The sequence below is a fragment of the Zeugodacus cucurbitae genome, chromosome 2 (genome assembly GCF_028554725.1).
Source record: "Zeugodacus cucurbitae isolate PBARC_wt_2022May chromosome 2, idZeuCucr1.2, whole genome shotgun sequence".
Classification (NCBI taxonomy): Eukaryota; Metazoa; Arthropoda; class Insecta; order Diptera; family Tephritidae; genus Zeugodacus; species Zeugodacus cucurbitae.
The window spans coordinates 41,195,468-41,217,735 of NC_071667.1; the positions used below are offsets into that span (position 1 = coordinate 41,195,468).

At 38.2% G+C, this 22,268-nt stretch overlaps 1 protein-coding gene across 5 annotated transcripts in view; it reads right to left on the reverse strand.

Annotated features, from left to right (window-relative positions):
* The window catches only part of LOC105220438 (uncharacterized), a 151,459-nt gene that overhangs the window by 93,124 nt on the left and 36,067 nt on the right, over window positions 1–22,268 (reverse strand). For 4 of the 5 annotated variants that reach the window (XM_054225986.1, XM_054225973.1, XM_054225978.1 and 1 more), the window contains 6 exons: window positions 12,744–12,848; window positions 12,541–12,684; window positions 12,365–12,476; window positions 7,165–7,298; window positions 6,971–7,111; window positions 6,309–6,500 (listed from right to left, as the gene is read on the reverse strand). In XM_054225986.1, coding sequence (XP_054081961.1) covers window positions 6,309–6,500; window positions 6,971–7,111; window positions 7,165–7,298; window positions 12,365–12,476; window positions 12,541–12,684; window positions 12,744–12,848 — 828 coding nt within the window. The remainder of the gene's footprint in view (window positions 1–6,308; window positions 6,501–6,970; window positions 7,112–7,164; window positions 7,299–12,364; window positions 12,477–12,540; window positions 12,685–12,743; window positions 12,849–22,268) is intronic. The other variant, XM_054225975.1, reaches the window with a different exon arrangement.

Sequence of the window (22,268 nt, forward strand, 5' to 3'; positions counted from 1 at the left end):
GTACAATGAAATTCGGTATATAATATTTTCTTGACACCTTGACAACACGGATGAAATGGACCAAATCGGTTCACAAGCAAGCCAACTTCCCATATAAATCAACTCATCTGATTCGTTCACTTTATAATATATACAAAAGGAACCGATGAAGATAGCGGAATAAAACTGTACATAAATACAGTATATCATCTGTGGCTTCATTTATGGACATTTTTTTGAAATCGGACTATAACTTTTCAATGCCCCGGACATCTTCATGAAGAACTCAGTCCCTAAGGGTAATTTTTCACCGAAAATATCGGCAAATCTTTCAGATATTTTAATTTAATTCAGAGGCAATTAGTTTCTCATAATTGTGTGTCTCTGTTCCAAAAATTATTAAAATCGGATCAGAACTTCCCCTAGCTGCCTTATACCTAATAATGTGTGGGCTTTATTCCGCATATATCGGTTAATATGTGAGATATCATAGAAAAATTAAGTGAGCATATAGTCTTGGATATAGTGTAGCTTGGTGGGGAAAATTAGAGAAATCGGTTTAGGAATCAGCCCTCAAATGCATATATGATGATTTTCGTTATTCTATTGAACTTTATGCCGAATATATGTATGGGTCAAATTATCAATGAAATTATTTACCCGGTTTTTCGGTTAAAATTTACCCTTAGGTGCTGAATTCAACATGTTCGATATCTGGGGCCTTGAAAAGTTATAGTCCGTTTTCGAAAATTTTTCACAAGTGAAGCCAGAGATGATATGCACTATTTGTGTAAATGTTAAAAATAAAATGTTTTATTCCTCTATCTTCATTGGTTCCTTATGTTTACATTATAAAGTGAAGGAATCAGTTGGAATTCAAAATTGAGTTATAAAGAAAGTAGTCGAGGTTATGAACAGATTTCGCCCATTTTTTATCCGTGCCAAGAAAATATTATATACCCATAAGGGTGCAATGCCACGCCCGTTTTCCATTTTGTAAAAAAATCTGAGTGCAGCTTCCTTCTGCTATTTCATCTGTAAAATTTAGTGTTTCTGACGTTTACCGTTAGTGAGTTAACCCACTTTTAGTAATTTTCAACCCAACCTTTGTATGGGAGGTGGGCGTGGTTATTATCTGATTTCAACTGTGTTCATGGGTACGTAAGAGAACTGTCTGCAAAATATTTGGTTTATATAGCTTTATTAATTTGCGAGTTATGTATATAAATAGCCGATTTGTGGGCGGAGCCACGCCATTTTGTGGGCGTGGCAGTTTACCATTTTCGAAAGCAACCCTCTCACGGTCCCAAGGAATATTTGTGCCAAGTTTCGTCAAGATATCTTAATTTTTACTCAAGTTACAGCTTGCACAGAATCTACTCGTCACCCTGATCACTTTGGTATATATGTATGACTCTATATCTAACTCTTTTAGTTTTAGGTGTTACAAACAACCGTTATGTGAACAAAACTATAATACTCTCTTAGCAACTTTTGTTGCCAGAGTATAAACATATTACAGGTATTTAAGCGGACGCTCTTAAGCGGGGAATTTTAGATGTAAATTTAGAGAAAAAACAAGTAAGGAAGGGCTAAGTTCGGGTGTAACCGAACATTTATACTCTCGCAATTTATTTATTTAACTTTATTTATATTATATAATATATGGAGGATGGGATCATGTGTAGAGGAGGATGGGATCATGTGTAGAAGTTCACGCAAGTGAGGAAAGTTTTTGATTGTCATTCACTTGGGAGTGGCCAGAAACGATTCTTCTCCACATGGTTCAAGCAGCTCACGACTTCCGGTTTTAGACCAAGTATCCTCTGGGTAGCCAACAGACATCCGTTTGAAGGCGAGCTAAAGTGGGAAGGCGAAGCCCGCTTATGCGGTTGTGCGTAGGGTTTGGGACCCACCACATAAAAACACCCCCCAATGAAAAATCTACGAAAGCCTCGGATGAGACACCCCCCTTTTGATGACGACCCCTGCAAACGTTTTAAGGATAATGATATAAGGGCATGCACCTGGAATGTCCGGACCCTTAATTGGGAAGGTGCCTCTGCCCAGCTGGTTGATGTCCTCATACGACTTAAGGCTGACATCACCGCCATCCAAGAAGTGCGATGGACGGGACAAGGACGGAAGAAGGTGGGTCCTTGTGACATCTACTACAGCGGCCATATAAAGGAGCGCAAATTTGGTGTTGGATTTGTGGTGGGAGAGAGACTCCGTCGCAGAGTCCTGGCATTCACCCCGGTGGATGAACGTCTAGCCACAATCCGCATCAAAGCGAGGTTCTTCAACATATCGCTGATTTGCGCCCACGCCCCAACGGAAGAGAAGGACGATGTGACCAAAGATGCTTTCTATGAGCGCCTAGAACGCACCTATGAGCGCTGCCCCCGCCACGATGTAAAAGTCGTGCTTGGTGATTTTAACGCCAGGGTGGGTAAAGAAGGTGTCTTTGGCACAACAGTCGGAAAATTCAGCCTCCATGACGAAACATCGCCAAACGGCCTGAGGCTGATCGACTTCGCTGGGGCCCGAAATATGGTCGTCTGTAGTACCAGATTCCAGCATAAGAAAATACATCAAGCTACTTGGCTGTCTCCTGATCGAAACACGCGGAACCAAATCGATCACGTTGTGATAGACGGAAGACATGTCTCCTGTGTTTTAGACGTGCGTACGCTCCGAGGACCAAATATAGACTCGGACCATTATCTGGTCGCAGCGAAGATACGCACCCGCCTCTGTGCAGCAAAGAATGCCCGTCAACAAACACAAGGAAGGTTCGACGTCGAAAAGCTGCAATCGCAACAGACAGCCACGAAATACTCTACTCGACTTGCACTCCTGCTCTCTGAGAGCACTCATCAGAATCTCGGTATAAGGGAACTGTGGAACGGCATCTCAAACTCACTGCGTACCGCTGCAGCCGAAACAATTGGTTTTCGGCAACGACAAAAAACAAGCTGGTACGATGAGGAGTGCCGTCTCGCAGCGGAGAGAAAACAGACTGCCTACCTCGCAACATTGCAAACGACCACAACACGTGCGGGATGGGATAGATACCGAGAGCTGAAGAGGGAAGCGAGACGCATTTGCAGACAAAAAAAGAAAGAGGCCGAAATGCGTGAGTACGAAGAGCTTGAGAAGCTGGCAGACAGAGGGAATGCTCGAAAATTTTATGAAAAAATGAAGCGACTTAACGAAGGTTTCAAGACCGGAGCATCCTCATGTAGAGACCAAGGTGGTAATCTGGTAACCGATGTCCAGGGCATACTGGGATTATGGAGGGAACACTTCTCCGACCTGCTGAATGGCAGTGAGAGTACAACAACAGGAGATGGCGAACCCGATCCCCCAATCGATGACGATGGAACAGATGTTCCATTACCCGACCATGAAGAAATTCGAATTGCAATTACCCGCTTGAAGAACAACAAAGCAGCGGGAGCCGATAGATTACCGGCAGAACTATTCAAATACGGCGGCGAAGAACTGATAAGGTGCATGCATCAGCTTCTTTGCAGAATATGGTCGGAAGAAAGCATGCCTGACGATTGGAATCTCAGTGTGCTCTGCCCAATCCATAAAAAGGGAGATCCCACAATCTGCGCCAATTACCGTGGGATCAGCCTCCTAAATATCGCATACAAGGTTCTATCGAGCGTATTGTGTGAAAGACTAAAGCCCACCGTCAACAAACTGATTGGACCTTATCAGTGTGGCTTTAGACCTGGAAAATCGACAACTGACCAGATATTCACCATGCGCCAAATCTTGGAAAAGACCCGAGAAAAGAGGATCGACACACACCATCTTTTTGTCGATTTTAAAGCTGCTTTCGACAGCACGAAAAGGAGTTGCCTTTACGCCGCGATGTCTGAATTTGGTATCCCCGCAAAACTAATACGGCTGTGTAAATTGACGTTGAGCAACACCAAAAGCTCCGTCATGATTGGGAAGGACCTCTCCGAGCCGTTCGATACCAAACGAGGTTTCAGACAAGGTGACTCACTATCGTGCGACTTCTTTAACCTGATGCTGGAAAAAATTATAAGAGCTGCAGAGCTAAACCGAGAAGGTACAATCTTCTACAAGAGTGTACAGCTCCTGGCGTACGCCGATGATATTGATATCATCGGAAGCAACAACCGCGCCGTTTGTTCTGCTTTTTCCCGCATGGATAAGGAGGCGAAGCGAATGGGTCTGGAGGTGAATGAGGACAAGACGAAATATCTCCTGTCATCAAATAAACAGTCGGCGCATTCGCGTCTTGGCTCCCACGTCACTGTTGACAGTCATAACTTCGAGGTCGTAGATAATTTCGTATACCTGGGAACCAGCATCAACAACACGAACAATGTCAGCCTCGAAATCCAGCGCAGAATAACTCTTGCCAACAGGTGCTACTTTGGACTGAGTAGGCAATTGAACAGTAAAGTCCTCTCTCGACGAACCAAAATCAAGCTCTACAAGTCACTTATCATTCCCGTCCTGCTTTACGGTGCAGAAGCTTGGACGATGTCAACATCAGATGAGACGACACTAGGAGTTTTCGAGAGGAAAATTTTGCGCAAGATTTATGGTCCTCAGAACATTGGCAACGGCGAATACCGCAGACGATGGAACGATGAGCTGTACGAGTTATACGACGACATTGACATAGTTGAGCGAATAAAAAGACAGCGGCTACGCTGGCTAGGTCATGTTGTCCGAATGGACGAAAACACTCCAGCCCTGAAAGTGTTCGATGCAGTACCCGCCGGAGGAAGCCGAGGAAGGGGAAGGCCTCCACTCCGTTGGAGGGACCAGGTGGAGAGCGACCTGGTTACACTTGGGATCTCCAACTGGCGCCGAACTGCAAAGGAGAGAGACAGGTGGCGCACTATCGTCGATTCGGCTATAACCGGCTAAACGGTTGCAACGCCAATCACATACATACATATTATATAATACACATTTTGACCCACATATTCGTCATATATATTGTATAAAGTCCATTGATAGTTGGAAATCATAATATTAGGTTAGAAGCACCGAGGTCCTCGTGTTCGATATATGGGGCCTTAAAAACCTATGGTCAGGCGATTTTTAGAATGGGGCTGCCACACTATTAACATAGTATTTGTGCAAAGTTCTGCACCGATATCTTCACTAGTGCTTACTTTATATATTGTAAAGTAAACGATTCAGATTGTCTTCAAAGTTCTGGTATATAGTAAGTAGGCGTGGTTGTGAAGCGATTTGGCCTTTTTTCACAACATATCATTGGGATGTAAGGCAACTATTACAAACCAACTTTCATTGAAATCGGTCGAGTAGTTCCTGAGATATGGTTTTTGACCCATAAGTGGGCGACGCCACGCCCATTTTCCATTTTGTAAAAAAATCTGAGTGCAGCTTTCATCTGCCATTTCTTATGTGAAATTTAGTGTTTCTGACGTTTTTCGTTAATGAGTTAACCCACTTTTAGTAATTTTCAACCTAACCTTTGAATGGGAGGTGGGCGTGGTTATTATCCGCTTTCCTTCATTTTTAAACTGTATTACGAAGTGGATAAAAAAAACGACTGCAGAAAGTTTGGTTTATATAGCTCTATTGGTTTGCAAGATATGTACAAAAAACTTAGTAGGGGGCGGGGCCACGTCCACTTCCCCAAAAAAATTACATCCAAATATGCCCCTTCATAGTACGATCCTTCATACCAAATTTTATTTCCATAGCTTTATTTATGGCTTAGTTATGGCACTTTATGTGTTTTCGGTTTTCGCCATTTTGTGGGCGTGGCAGTGGTCCGATTTTGCTCATTTTCGAAAGCAACCTTCCTATATGCCAAGAAATAAGTGTGCCAAGTTTCATCAAGATATCTTAATTTTTACTCAAGTTACAGCTTGCACAGACGGACGGACGGATGGACGGACGGACGGACGGAGAGACAGACATTCGGATTTGAACTCCACTCTTCACCCTGATCACTTTAGTATATATAACCCTATATCTAACTCGTTTAGTTTTGGGTGTTACAAACAACCGTTATGTGAACAAAAATATAATACTCTCTTTAGCAACATTTGTTGCGAGAGTATAACAACGATGCCACAAAATGTGATCACGTAAGCGGGAAAGGCACTTAAACTGGGAGCACTAAGGCGGGAATCACTGCATTTATATTTTGCTCGGGGATTCTATAAAGCAAATGATAGTATTTGATATAACTGTCCAACTAAGTCACTTTATTTCTGGTATTATGTTTGTTGAATTTTATTTCATACCCCACATACCATGCCAATCATGTTCCATTTATTATAAGGTCTTACCAGTCGACTTCCTTTCTTATTTTTATCATCCTCTTCCGACATTATTTCATAATTCACATCGAAAAACGACGATTTATTGCGAAATATACCATCTTTCGAAATATTTAAAACGGAATCCTGAAATAGGTTATCGTCTTCGTTTGCAGAAATATCAAAAAGTTCAAACGATTTTCCGCCCGGTTTTGTAGTAACCTGAAATTCAACAGGTTTTATTATTAATTAATTAACTTATTTATTTATTTTTTTGATCGATTTCTTAAATAGATGGGAGCTATCTACACACATGGTTGCAATTACAACAATTTTTGAAAATCCATGACTTTATTTGGAAAACTTTACTAATTCATGCATTAAATGTGTATAAATTTCGTTAAATCGTTAAATAAAACTCCATGACATGATGATACTTTATTATATCTAATGATTTTATGCTAACTGTTTTGAAAATTTCGTGAAAACCGCTGTCTTATAATATATGTAATTAATTTTTATTTTTTTTTAAATCCTAACAACACAAAATGCATTCGGAAAAATTCTTACAAAGAGAACAGCATTTTCTTACTTCTTATCCGGTAATGTAACAAATTTATATTTTATCATCATTATCTGAATAGAAATCGGTCAAAGGGAAAAAATCTACAAATATGGATATAATTTGTCACCTTCATTTTTAAACACTGCAAAATCATGCATTCACCACTAATTACGAAATGTACATAACTAACGTGGCCTTTATCTTCATAGTATATTGTTTCCAGAGGATCAAATTGGCGAATAAGGCCTAATTTACAGGCACTAATAATCTAATGATATGTCAAATAAGTATAAAATAATTAAATTATAAGAACGTTTTTACCTGATCATCATTTAAATACTTAAAATACTCCAATGCTAAAAGGGCTTCCTTCCTTTCTATCCATTGCTTTGACATCGTGGGTCGTAGAATGCTATTAAAATCGTCCTCATGCAGAACAAGAAGTTCAACTTGATCTAAAAGTTTTGCATTTATTTTTTGTGTGTTATTGATAATCAATAAAACTTGAAGGTTCAATATTAAAGTTGAAGGCAAAATATGTATGTTTTACAAAAACCTAGTTAAGCAAACATGATATACATCTGTATGTATGTTTACATATCCACTTACCTGTACCCACAATACATAATCGTCTAACTTTAATTTACTTAATTTTGAAAAGCTCAGTTAAATTGTTTTTCTATAATGTTCAAATTTATGGTTTTTTTATGCTCTGGCAACATGTTGTACAGAGTATAATACGTTTTCTTTTAATTTCCTTGTCTACTATAAAAAAAACCTATGAAAAATTTGCATTGACAAACAATCACTGTGATTCAGAGAAAAGTCCATCTCTGAGATATAAAGTGTATTTGCGAATACTCATCAATCTATGAAAAATAATAAAAAATTTTAACTATTCTTTACTTTTCTGCATTTATACCAATAAAAACCATATTGAAAAACTTGATTTTCTACTTAGAAACATTTTTCATTCTATAACAATATGAACGACGATAATTGTGCACTAAGGAGGTCAATACATCGGATATTTTAAATATTGTAAAATTGTTTTATCTTCTGTAAAATTTAGTGTTTCTGATGTTTTCCGTTAGTGAATTAACGCACTTTTAATAATTTTCAACATAACCTTTGCATGGGAGGTGGGCGTGGTTACGATCTAATTTCAACTATTTTCATGCTGTGTGATGGAGTACGTGAGGGAATCGACTGCAGAAAGTTTGGCTTATATAGCTTTATTGGTTTGCGAGATATTCATAAAAAACCTATTTGGGGGCGGGACCATGCCTAGTTCCACAATAAAATTACATCCAAATATGCCCCTTGCTAGTGCGATCCCTTGTGCCAAATTTTACTTTAATAGCTTTATTTATGGCTTAGCTACGGCACTTTATATGTTTTTGGTTTTCGCCATGTTGTGGGTGTGGCAGTGGTCCATTTTCAATACCAACCGTCTCATGATGCCAAGGAATATGCGTACCAAGTTTCATTAAGATATCTTCATTTTTACTGACGTTATTGCTTGCACAGACGGACGGACAGATGGACATACATCCGGATTTCAAATCTACTCGTCACTCTGAACACTTTGGTATATATAACCCTATATCTAACTCGTTTAATTTTAGGTGTTACAATGTATAAAAATTTAAAAATTATGTATAAAGTGTCTATCAATAGCCTTTATTCGTAAATATACATTTTTGAAAAATATGAATTCACAGAAAGCCGATTTTTAAATAATTCCTGCTGATAAAATTACTATTGTAATACATAGCAAGGAGTGGAGATGACTTTCGCATATTTCAGAATAATTGACCATCCCTAATGGCTATAAATGTGATTGACATTACCATTTATGAATATTGAGTTATTTTTTATTATTATATATTTGTGTTTTAGTACTTTATATGTGCCTTATACTTGTGTACTATTCTACAAGAACGTAAAGAACTGATTCAATGAAATCAACAAATACTTGTTACTTTCATTTTTATACTCTCGCAACAAAGTTGCTAAAGAGAGTATTATAGTTTTTTTCACATAACAGTTGTTTATAACACCTAAAACTAAACGAGTTGGATATAGGGTTATATATACCAAAGTGATGACGGTGACGAGTAGAATTGAAATCCGGATGTCTGTCCGTCCGTCTGTGCAAGCGATAACTTCAGTAGAAATGGAGATATCTTAATGAAACTTGGTACACGTATTCCTTGGCACCATGAGACGGTTGGTATTGAAAATGGGCGAAATCGGACCACTGCCACAAGGGATCGCACTAGGAAGGGGCATATTTGGATGTAATTTTATTGGAGAAGTGGGCGTGGCCCCGCCCCCAAATTGGTATTTTATATATATCTCATAAACCAATAAAGCTATATAAACCAAACTGCAGTCGTTTCCCTTATGTACTCCATCACACACCATGAAAATAGTTGAAACCAGATAATAACCACGCCCACCTCCCATACAAAGGCTATGTTGAAAATTACTAAAAGTGCGTTAATTCACTAACAAAAAACATCAGAAACACTAAATTTAACAGAAGAAATAGCACATGGAAGCCGCACTCAGATTTTTTTTTACAAAATGGAAGATGGCCGTGGCCACGCCCACTTATGGGTCAAAAACCATATCTCAGGAACTACTCGACCGATTTCAATGAAATTAGGTATATAATATATAATTATATAATTATATATATATAATATTATATTATATAATTTCTTAATACCTTGATGAAACGAACGAATATGGTTGAAATCGGTTCACAACCAAGCCTACTTCCCATATATTCAATTCTGAATTCCAGGAATTACCTCAGCCCTTATATACTATTTATGATGACTATATGGTCAAATTGTATTATCTTCATAAAATTTCATCTCTAAATTGGGAGAGTATAAAATGTTCAGTTGCATCCGAACTTAGCCTTTCCTCACTTGTTTATATTTGTATGTATGTATACCAATTACCCGTTGAAGGTGTACATTTAAATATCTACATAAAAAATTATTCTAATATTCAAACTAGGGTTCTTAAAATTATTCGAATAACCTGAAACCCGATTATTCGAATATCCGGTTTGTAACCGTTCGTATGAATATTACCGATTAATACTATTCGAATAGTCTTTCTACTACGTTAATTATAATAGTTGTACTGCTGCGACTATTCAAATAGTTGCTCTGCTACGAGTATTTGAATAAATGAAAATTGTTTGAAATCCAAACACCCTTTGATTTTAACGAACGATTAACCGAATAGTCGCTAATAAGCGGTTAATCGAATAGTCGACAAGTTACGACTATCCGGATACTGCAAACCGAATTAATTCGGTTAATAGGTTAGTCGAATACCAAAAACTCTATTTCATACTCTCGAAATATGTCGCTCAGAGTATGATAGTATTGTTGAACTAATGGTTCGTTGGACCACCTAAAACTATTCGAGATAAATAAAGAGTAATATAGATACAAAATATCTGCAAAATCAGAATAATTGATATCTGTCATCCAGTTGTTTGACCGTGTAAGGGATAAATTGAGTAAAAATTTTGATATTTTTATTTTAATGTAAATTGATACCACGCCAACTTCCCATACAGCATGACTCAAAATTTCATCAGTACTTTCTCTTTCCAATACTTGTAATAAATAAACTTATACCAATGACATATGGATCTTAGCATAATAATTTAAACAAATAACAAATGTTGAATTCATGGCAACGTTTTTTATGAGCACGAAAAAAATATCTCCTATTCCGCCATTTCAAATTGTAAATGTATTTATAACATTTTCGGCTGCATCCGAACTTTGCCTCTCCTTATTAATTTTTAATGTAATTTAAGTTATGGCAATTCATTAATGTAATTTACCAATATATCTTCAGATGAAGTACAAATAGTATATTCATTTATTTCCACGAAATATTTGTATATACAGCAATCCCCGCTTTAGTGCCTCTTCTTAACATGCACGACTTTTGTGACAAAGGCACTTACATGAATCCCTCTTAAGTGCCTAATATTTCTTATTAATAACAAAAATACTTACTAATAACAATAAATATGGAAAACAATATTACACAACTATGTATATGTTTTTCTTTTGACAATACTTAGCGCATTCAATGTCAAAAGTATTAAAAGTCACTTAAAAGAGGAAAATTGCAAACAATTTTTTTTGTGGCTTAAATATTACAGGCATTTAAGCCTGAAAGGCACTTAAGCGATGGCTCTTAAGCGGGGAATTTTATATGTAAATTTAAAGAAAAAACGATGCCGCAAAATGTGGTCACTTAAGCGGGAAAGGCCCTTGAACGCGGGGACACTTAAGCGGGCAGTTTGGCTTATCAGTGGAATGCTAGCGAGTTCACTAGCTACTTGTAACTACCACTGGCTACCTGCTGACCACCGGCAATTGCGTTCACTCATCAGTTTACACTATTCACTAGTGATCTTATCACCTATTTCAGTAGCTAGCTCACTATTTACAATGAGTTATATTTCATTACCTATCTACTAGTATATATCATATATAACACTGTACAATCTGAGTATTGGATCAACATCATTTTTCCAGGAGGTTGAGTCATTAGTCTCGAAAATCGAATCCCTCGAATTACGTAAATAGACTTATTGAAAATCATTATTATTAATTAAAGGATACAGTTAATAAAAAATCGCAATTGATAAAAGCAACATTTTACATAACGTTTCTGGATTAAGCGTATATGACATTCTATAAGGAGACAGAATAATTTACATTCTGGCCCAATACCCAGATAAAAAGTCGATTTTGCCGTAGAGTTTAAAAACATACTTTATTTTAATTTATCTAATTTTCAATGTTAATTTTTATTTCAATCCTTTACAGTTTTATTTATCATTAACACCATCTTAAGAACATTGCCAATAAATACCGGTTTACATATTTCACCCTCCCTTTGAGCCAAAGAACATGTGCACCAAGTTTCATTAAGATACAATTTTTACCCAAGTTATCCCTTATACGGACGTACAGACAGCCATCCGGATTTAAATTCTACTCGTTACCCTGATCTAAATCGTTTAATTTTAGGTGTTCGGGTCGTCGCAGCGTTGAGACAAATACCTATCCTCCTACCCCACTTTTCCTGCTCTTCTTAAATCCGCCTGAAGTACTTTCAAATAAACTCTCTTATCCATTGTTGAGTCAAAAAACTCGATATTACATCACACCACTACCACCGTGTTTTATAGTCGCCGCGAGATTTTATTTATTGAGAAAAAAGCAGGGTTTTCTCCAAACGAGCTTCCGTCCTTTTATTTCAAATATGGAAATTTTTTTTCATCTCAGAAAATACCCCGTTACGTCCACTGTCATATTATTGTACTCATTAAAATATTAGCCAAATGTTTCCAAAAATAAGCCTAAAAATCTTCACACATGAAGTAACGAGATGAGACATTTTAAATGCTATTTAATTGACTGACTGTTTTGTTTATTGCTTTTAAAATACAAAAAATACTTACTACGAGAAATGTATGTGTTTAACCTATCGCACCCTTCAATCATTTCAATATCCCCAAGGCAGTCGCCTGGTCCGCTAATGGAATCTAATTTATCCACATATGTATTTTTTGCCTTGAACAAATAAATTATATGTTTAAGAATTACTGTACATTCGATAATTATTTGTTTTACTAACCCGATCATAAATATTTCTATATACCTCAACTTCTCCACTGAGTATAAAATACACAGTGGACGGTGGATCGCCTTCTTTTATTATTTTCCTTCCTGGTCCCACGAACGATAATTTAATAACTGGTGCCAGTCTGGCTCGTACTTTCTGAGAAACGTATATACTATCATTCGAAAATAAGATGTTCAATTTCAGTATTAGCTAACCGGTGGTAATCGAGTAAAGCACGTGAGGCTCGCCAACAAATTAACCAGCTTTTTCCGGTCCTCTATTGAACGTAAGTAGTGATGGGTTCTTAACAATGTTTTTTCCTAAATAAATACGAACAGAATTTTATTAGTTTGTTTAATTGAAGATAGAAGGCGGGAACTGTCAAAGCCACTGGCAAAAACATTTTTGAGTCTGTATCAAATATCAAAAGGTTTGGATTTTCTGGAGATAGTAAATTTTATTGAGTGCTTTTGGTCCCTTATAATGCGTTCTGTTTTCACGGAAAAACGGTAGATGAGGCTCTGCACACTTGAACCGTGAATGTTCATTTTTATAATGACAGATGACTTTTTTTAGAGCTATGTGTCATCTTCATATGTTTTTTTCCAGAACAACTGACTGCAATATTCAAATATTAGTTGAAAGGAAAACAATTTGTGTGGCAAAATTCAGTTTTATTAATTGAGCATACAACTATCCAAACTTTTCAATTTTAACGATTGCCACTTCATTTTCGACGATTTTTTTCAGCGAGCAGTTTATTGAGGTCTCAGGACAAGAAAAAATCACTGGATCCCAGATTCAGAGAATACGGTGTATTTTCCGCGAATTCTTGCTTCAAGTGTTCCCAATACTATGTGATATCTGTTATATATCCACTTATAGTCGATAAACTGATATAGAACTCGGTCAAATTAGTACTTTACTAGATAACTTTACGGACTTACACGCATTGGAAACTGTTTAAATAGATGACTGTCTATTGCACTCAGCCGTCAAATTATGGATATCTGTTTCAATGGTGTTTAAGGTTCCACAGTTCCGAACACTGTTCAGAATTCCCACATATTCATGACTGATATGTCCACACAAAATCTCTTTTAATACAATAATTCTTGGTACATGTTAGGGCTCTTAAAATTATTCGATTAACCTGAAAACAGATTATTCGAATATCGGGTTTGTAACCGTTCGTTCGAATATTAACAGGTTAGTACTATTCGATTAGTCGCAATAGTCTACTGCGGTTATTCGAATAGTTATACTGTCACTAATCGAATAAATGAAAATTGTTTGAAATCCAAATAGCTTTTGATTTTTTAAAGTTTCCGCATTCCGAAGAAAGTCACTTTATCAGAATTAGAGAGGACGTACTTCAATGCTGGAAACATTGTCACACCACGTAGAAGCTGCTTGCAACCACCAAATGTTAACCTTCTAAATTTCTTATATCAAAATTGACATTGTATGAAAAATACTGATTTAATACATTCGGCCAGTTGAACTATGTTGTCATCACTTAATGGGTCCCGTGAAATCATTGTTAATTTTTGTATTTTAAAGCAAGTTTTTTGTTAGTTTTAATGCTTCACTTTTTTCAATAAAAATAAGAAAATCAATGAACTTGCACTATTCGAATAGTCGACAACGAACGGTTAACCGAATAGTCGAAAATGAAAGGTTAATCAAATAGTCGATGACTGACGACTATCCGAATAATGCAAACCGAATATTATTATTCGAATAATACTCTATTCGGTTAGTCAAATACCTCTAGTAAATGTTTCTTTTTTGGGCTGGAATATAGCATCCCACGATTTCGGGGATAAAATGTGTATGGTTGGATAAAGGAGATCTTCCAGATTAAGAATATATATAATTATAGCCGAAACAAAAGGGTTGCATGCTGACGAAAAAGAAATATAAATATATAGAAAGGAGGGATTTTATCCCATATACAAGAACCACTATACTATGAATGGAAAAATAGTTCAGTATTTCTCTTACTCTGATAAACCCCGGTGTTGGATCGGCCAGGGTTTTATTTTTGAAGCGCGGCCGAAGGCCGCCAATGCAGAAAGTAGTTCTACGCGAAAGAAGTTGAGATTTCCATACCTTTGATAATCCCCGGTGTTCTCTCGACCAGGGTTATTTTTTTGAAGCGCGGCCGAAGGCCGCCAATGCGGAAAGTAATACTACGCGAATGGAACTTAGGACACCCCGAGATACAATTAGGGGTAAAATCCCTCCTTTTTATTTATTATGATTCATTTAAATATTTTTAGATATGGCAATGCTTCTTTTTCGTCAGCATGCAACCCTTTTGTTATTGTGTGAATTGATAAAATTGAATAAAAATTAAAATGCTTATTTAAAGCAAATTTCTAAATAATTAATATAAAATAAATATATAGAAAGAAAGTAGTGAAGTGTAAGTGTATAATAAGTGCAAAATATAAATGAAAAATTAACTATATAGCGAGAAATTACGTGTTAAAATTTGTCAATCTGTAAACTTTGAACTCGGATATCTCGAAAACTATAAGTCTGCTGCGGCTATAATTCTATATATTCTTAATCTGGAGGATCTCCTCTATCCAACCATACACATTTTATCCGCGAAATCGTGGGATGCTGTACTAAAGTTTTCCCCTTTTTTGTTTTGTTTAAAAATATAAAAACTTAAAATACAATCTCACGGACCAATTAATAAATTAATTCTAGTTCCGCCTGAGGTTCTTTTCAGCATATCTGGTATTTTCTGTTATAATGCAGCCTTTAATACTTACTGCCATTGTTAGGATTCCGACCTTCCGCTGAGGTCTGATCAGCATGTTAATATTTTTTTTTACATTCAGTGAGAGTTTTTGCTCACCGGAATCCATCAACCAAATCCTATTTAAAGTTACACTTCGTATAAGATTTTTGAATCTTAAACGCGCCATTTTCCTTTTAACATCTCCTTCACCACGTCCCCGTTTCGTTGTCATTATCCCAATTTAATATGTTGTTTAAAATATATCTATGTTTCTTTATTACGATATAAATATGTATGTTAAATATAAATGTATATATAATACAAAAATTTCTATGTAGATTATGATTCACATTGGTATTTCTTACTCATTTAAATATATGTGTGCATATACTTCAGATTGATATATTTTTCACAACAACCAAGGCATTTATAATAAACATGAAACAGGTAATATAATGAGGTACTACGTTCTGGATGCTGTAATATCTTAAAATTGTATTCATATTTCAATAATACATATCGCTCATTTACTTGAATAGTGTCACAACTCAAAAAAGTCGAATTATTGACCAATCTAGTGGCCTGAAACCATTAAATACAATGTTGAGCATAATTGGATCAAATAGAGGGTGTTTTTTCTTGTGTCGTTTTTAAATGTATCGTTTTTGCTGAAAAAAAGCAATATGAACAAGTAAGGATAGGCGAACATTTTATTATCTTATAACATTATATACTTATCGATTGGAATCTCAGTGTGCTCTGCCCAATCCATAAGAAAGGAGATCCCACAATCTGTGCCAATTACCGTGGGATAAGCCTCCTAAATATCGCCTATAAGGTTCTATCGTACTGTGTGAAAGACTAAAGCCCACCGTCAACAAACTAATTGGACCTTATCAGTGTGGCTTTAGACCTGGAAAATCCACAACTGACAAGATACTAGGGCTGCTATATATATTTCTGGCCTAATAATGAAAATAGGAATATTTATCGCCGAAAATGGTTTTATTGTTTTTCAAAATATTCTCCATCAAGATTTATACACTTTTGCATGCGCTCAAACCAATTTTCGAAGCACTTTTTTTGAGCGATTTCACAATGCGCCAAATCTTGGAGAAGACCCGTGAAAAGAGGATCGACACACACCACCTTTTTGTCGATTTTAAAGCTGCCTTTACGCAGCGATGTCTGAATTTGGTATTCCCGCAAAACTAATACGGCTATGTAAGTTGACGATGAGCAACACCAAAAGCTTCGTCAAGATTGGGATGGACCTCTCCGAGCCGTTCGATACCAAACGAGGTTTCAGACAAGGTGACTCACTATCGTGTTCTGTCATCAAGCAAACAGTCGGCGCATTCGCGTCTTGGCTCCCACGTCACTGTTGACGGTACCAGTATCAACACCACCAATAATGTCAGCCTCGAAATCCAGCGTAGAATCACTCTTGCCAACAGGTGCTACTTTGGACTGAGTAGGAAATTGAAAAGTAAAGTCGTCTCTCGGCGAACCAAAATCAAACTCTACAAGTCACTTATCATTCTCGTCCTGCTTTATGGTGCAGAAGCATGGACGTTGTCAACATCAGATGAGACGACTCTAGGAGTTTTTGAGAGGAAAATTTTGCGCAAGATTTATGGTAACAAAATACCAGATCTAATTGATTTCGCAGTAATCAAAAATATAGATAGATCGCTTGTGACAGCTGATACATGTACAGACTTATCTTCTGATCATTCACCTGCACTAATAAAGTTGTGTGAACAACCCATATTCGTTGATCCAAAAAAGGGTCTAACATCTTATAAAACGAACTGGTTAACATATAAGAAATACGTGACTAGCCACATTAATAGTGAGTACAAAATAAATACAGGAAGAGATATTGACGAAAGCATAAGAGAACTCAATGATATAATAACTAATTCAGCTGTCTTAGCAACACCAAACAGAAACTATAAGCAAATTGGTCTCCGAAAAAACACTAATAGAGAAATAGAAAAGCTTGTAAATGAAAAAAGGCGTGCTAGACGAGAATGGCAGATAAATCGCTCCCCTTCCACTCAGCTTCAATTGAAATCTGCTGTACGAAAATTAAAGAAAGCGCTTAAACGCGAGGAAGAATTCAACAATGAAATGTATATGAAGAAGCTATGTCCAAATTCAGGAAAGCAAAATTCCTTGTGGAAAGCCAAAAGTCCATGAAGCCTCCAGTCGACTCCAACATGCCTATACGAGACTTGGGTGGGAATTGGGCCCGAAGTGACGAGGAAAAGGCTTATTGTTTCGCAAATCACCTGGAAAAGGTATTTCAACCTAATTGCCCAAAGAACAACTTTAAGTTGTCAATCTTACCACAGCAAATGTCGCTCGAGTCTTTTAAGACTTCACCTTTTGAAATTAATTGCATCATAAAAGAACGAAATCAAAAAAAATCGCAAGGGCATGATAATATCACCTCAAAAATGCTAATAGAGTTACCAAATATTGCTGTAGAGGTGCCCTCTTTGCTCTTTAATGCGATTTTTAGTTTTGGATACTATCCGATTTCATGGAAAAAGTCGCAGATTATCCTTATAGATAAACCTGGGAAAGACCTGACACAGCCGTCTCCATACAGACCAATCAGTCTTCTACCCTGTATTTCTAAAATATTTGAAAAGGTGTTACTATCAAAGATGTCTCCTTTCTTCCACGAAAATAATGTAATACCAGCGCACCAATTCGGGTTTCGTGCAAAACATACCACAGTAGAGCAAGTAAATAGAATAACTAACGAAATAAGAAAAGTATTTGAGCACAGAGAGTACTGTTCAGCTATATTTCTAGACGTTGCGCAGGCATTTGGTAAGGTGTGGCATGAAGGGCTTTTATATAAGATTAAAAACATTCTACCTTTAGAATTGTATAAAATATTGGAGTCTTATTTAAATGATAGACAATTTATCGTTAAAGTAGGAGACTTCATATCTGATGAACGACAAATAAGGGCTGATGTACCACAAGGCAGTGTTTTAGGGCCAACTCTGTACATCATATATACTGCTGATCTTCCAACAGCTAATAATGTTTTGACATCAACTTTCGCGGATGACACAGTTTAGTGAACCGTAACAAATGCCACATTATAGCATCAAGAATATTAGCGGAGCACTTAAGATCTGTCGAAGAATGGCTAGCCAACTGGCGCATAAATGTGAATGAACAAAACTGTAAGCACGTTACATTTTTTCTAAGACCAAAAATGTGTCCGCCAGTAAAATTGAACAATATTTTGGTGTCCCAAACGAATGAAGTTACCTATCTTGGTATTCACCTAGATAGAAGGCTTACGTGGAAAAAACATATATCTAGTAAAATAACTTGCATGAAGATAAGACCTGCAAATTTAGCTTATAAATAAAAACTCTAAACTTAGCCTAGACAACAAAGTGCTTTTATACAATGCGGTCATAAAGCTGATTTGGATGTACGGCATTCAACTCTGGGGTACGACCTGTGCAACTAATATCGATATAATACAAAGGCTCCAATCGAAAATGCTTAGAACAATCACGTGCTCACCATGGTACATGCGCAATGATAATATCCATAAAGATCTTGGTATCCCTATAGTAAAGAAAGAAGTAGAGGACAGCAGATTGAAATATATATCTAAACTCCGTGATCACCCAAACCCATTGGCTAATGCTTTAGTACAATCCTGTGATTACAATCACGTCTAAAAAGAAGAAATTTGCCTGCATACTAAAGAGCAACGTTTCACCAAAACAAATCAATCACCTGGTTGAGCTTGTCTAGTTTTAATTAGATTTAAGATTTTATAACTTATTGTTAAGCTTTAAAGAGCAGATTCACTAAATAAATGTATGTTGAAAAAAAAAGATTTATGGTCCTCAGAACATTGGCAACGGTGAATACCGTAGACGATGGAACGATGAGCTGTATGAGTTATACGATGACATGGACATATGTAGTTCAGCGAATAAAAAGACAGCGGCTACGTTGGCTAGGTCATGTTGTCCGAGTGGTGTTCGATGCAGTACTCGCCGGAGGAAGCCAAGGTAGGGGAAGGCCTCCGCTCCGTTGGAGGGACCAAGTTAAGAGCGACCTGATTACACTTGGAATCTCTAACTGTCGACGAACTGCAAGTGAAAGAGAGGAGTGCCGCGCTCTCATCAATTCGGCTAAACGGTTCAACGCCAATCACATACATACATATAATACAAAAATATCTATGTAGATTATGATTCACATTGGTATTTCTTACTGCCTTCCCTAAATAAAAGCGTTGGCGAACGTTTTTTAACGCTCAGCGTTAACGTCGATGCGCCATCCCTAAATAAAAGCGGCAACTTTACGTAGGCTGACATCACCGCAATCCAAGAAATACGATGGACGAAAGAAGGTGGGTCCTTGTGACATCTACTACAGCGGCCATATAAAGGAGCGCAAATTCGGTGTGGGATTCGTGGTGGGAGAGAGACTCCGTCGTCGAGTCCTGGCATTCACTCCGGTGGATGAACGTCTAGCCACAATCCGCATCAAAGCGAGGTTCTTCAACATATCGCTGATTTGCGCCCACGCCCCGACGGAAGAGAAGAACGAAGTGATCAAGGATATCTTCTATGAGCACCTAGAACGTACCTATGAGCGCTTCCCCCGCCACGATGTCAAAATCGTGCTTGGCGATTTCAACGCTAGGGTGGGTAAAGAAGGTGTCTTTGGCACAACAGTCGGAAAATTCAGCCTCCATGACGAAACATCACCAAACGGTCTGAGGTTGATCGACCTTGCCTGGGCCCGAAATATGGTCGTCTGTAGTACTAGATTCCAGCGTAAGAAAATCCATCAAGCTACTTGGCTGTACCCGGATCGAATCACTCGCAACCAGATCGATCATGTTGTGATAGATGGACGACATGTCTCCAGTGTTTTTGATGTGCGTACGCTTCGTGGTCCCAACATCGACTCGGCTTGTAGCAGCTAAGATACGCACCCGCCTCTGTGTAGAAAAGCGCACACGTCAACAAACACAAGGAAGGTTCGACATCGAGAAGCTGCAATCACAACCGCCAGCCGAACGATTTTCTACTCGACTTGCACATTTCGACGCATTTGCAGACAGAAAAAGAAATAGGCCGAAATGCGTGAGTATGAAGAGCCTGACAAGCTGGACTGAGTTTGTGGAGGGAACACTTCTCCAGCCTGCTGAATGGCAGTGAAAGTACAACACAAGGAGATGGCGAACCCGATTCCCCAATCGACGACGATGGAGCAGATGTTCCATTGCCCGACCGTGAAGAAATTCGAATAGCAATTACCCGCTTGAAGAACAATAAGGCGGCGGGGGCCGATGGATTACCGGCCGAGCTATTCAAATACGGCGGAGAAGAGCTGATAAGGTGCTTGCATCAGCTTCTTTGCAGAATATGGTCGGAAGAAAGCATGCCTGACGATTGGAATCTCAGTGTACTCTGCCCAATACACAAAAAGGGAGACCCCACAATTTGCGCCAAACTCCTCAACATCGCGTATAAGGCTCTGTCGAGCGTATTGTGTGAAAGACTAAAGCTCACCGTCAACAAACTGATTGGACCTTATCAGTGTGGCTTTAGACCTGGAAGATCAACAACTGACCAGATATTCACCATGCGCCAAATTTTGGAGAAGACCCGTGAAAATAGGATCGACACACACCATCTCTTTGTCGACTTTAAAGCTGCTTTCGACAGCACGAAAAGGAGCTGCCTTTATGCCGCGATGTCTGAATTTGGTATCCCCGCAAAACTAATACGGCTGTGTAAGCTGACGTTGAGCAACACCAAAAGCTCCGTCAGGATCGGGAAGGACCTCTCCGAGCCGTTCGATACCAGACGAGGTTTCAGACAAGGTGACTCACTCTCGTGTGATTACTTTAACCTGATGTTGGAGAAAATAATAGGAGCTGCAGAGCTAAATAGAGAAGGTACAATCTTCTATAAGAGCGTACAGCTTCTGGCGTACGCCGATGATATCGATATCATTGGAAACAACACCCGCGCCGTTAGTTCTGCTTTTTCCAGACTGGTTAAAGAAGCGAAGCGTCTGGGTCTGGTGGTGAACGAGGACAGGACGAAATATCTCCTGTCATCAAACAAACAGTCAGCGCATTCACGTCTTGGCCTCACGTCAAGTTGTAGATAATTTCGTCTACCTGGGAACCAGCATTAACAGCAATAACAATGTCAGCCTGGAAATCCAACGCAGAATCACTCTTGCCAACAGGTGCTACTATGGACTAAGTAGGCAATTGAAAAGTAAAGTCCTCTATCGACGAACAAAAACGAAACTCTACAAGTTTCTCATCATTCCCGTCCTACTTTACGGTTCAGAAGCGTGGACGATGTCAACATCCGATGAGACGCACTAGGAGTTTTCGAGAGAAAGGTTTTGCGGAAGATGTATGGTCCCTTAAACATTGGCAAAGGCGAATACCGCAGACGATGTGTTATTCTTTCGACATAGACATAGTCCAGCGAATAAAAAAACAGCGGCTATGCTGGCTAGGTCATGTTGTTCGAATGGATGAAAGTGCTCCAGCTCTGAAAGTATTCGATGCAGTATCCGCTGGTGGAAGCCGAGGAAGAGGGAGACCTCCACTCCGATGGAAGGACCAGGTGGAGAGGGACCTGGCTTCGCTTGGTATAACCAATTGGCGCCAAACTGCCAGAAGGAGGGATACGTGGCGCGCTGTTTTGGACTCGGCTATAACCGCGTAAGCGGTGTCTACGCCAGTCAAGAAGAAGAAGAAGATTTCATTAATTTTCACCAGTAATGTACACAATATCCAATACTACACGCTCACTTAATTTTGCTAAGATATCTCACATATTAACCAATACACATATGCGCACTAAAGCCCACCGTATTTTTGAAAAACCTATAGTTAGGTATATGGGTGCTAGGATATGTTATGACACGATTTTAATAATTTTTGGAA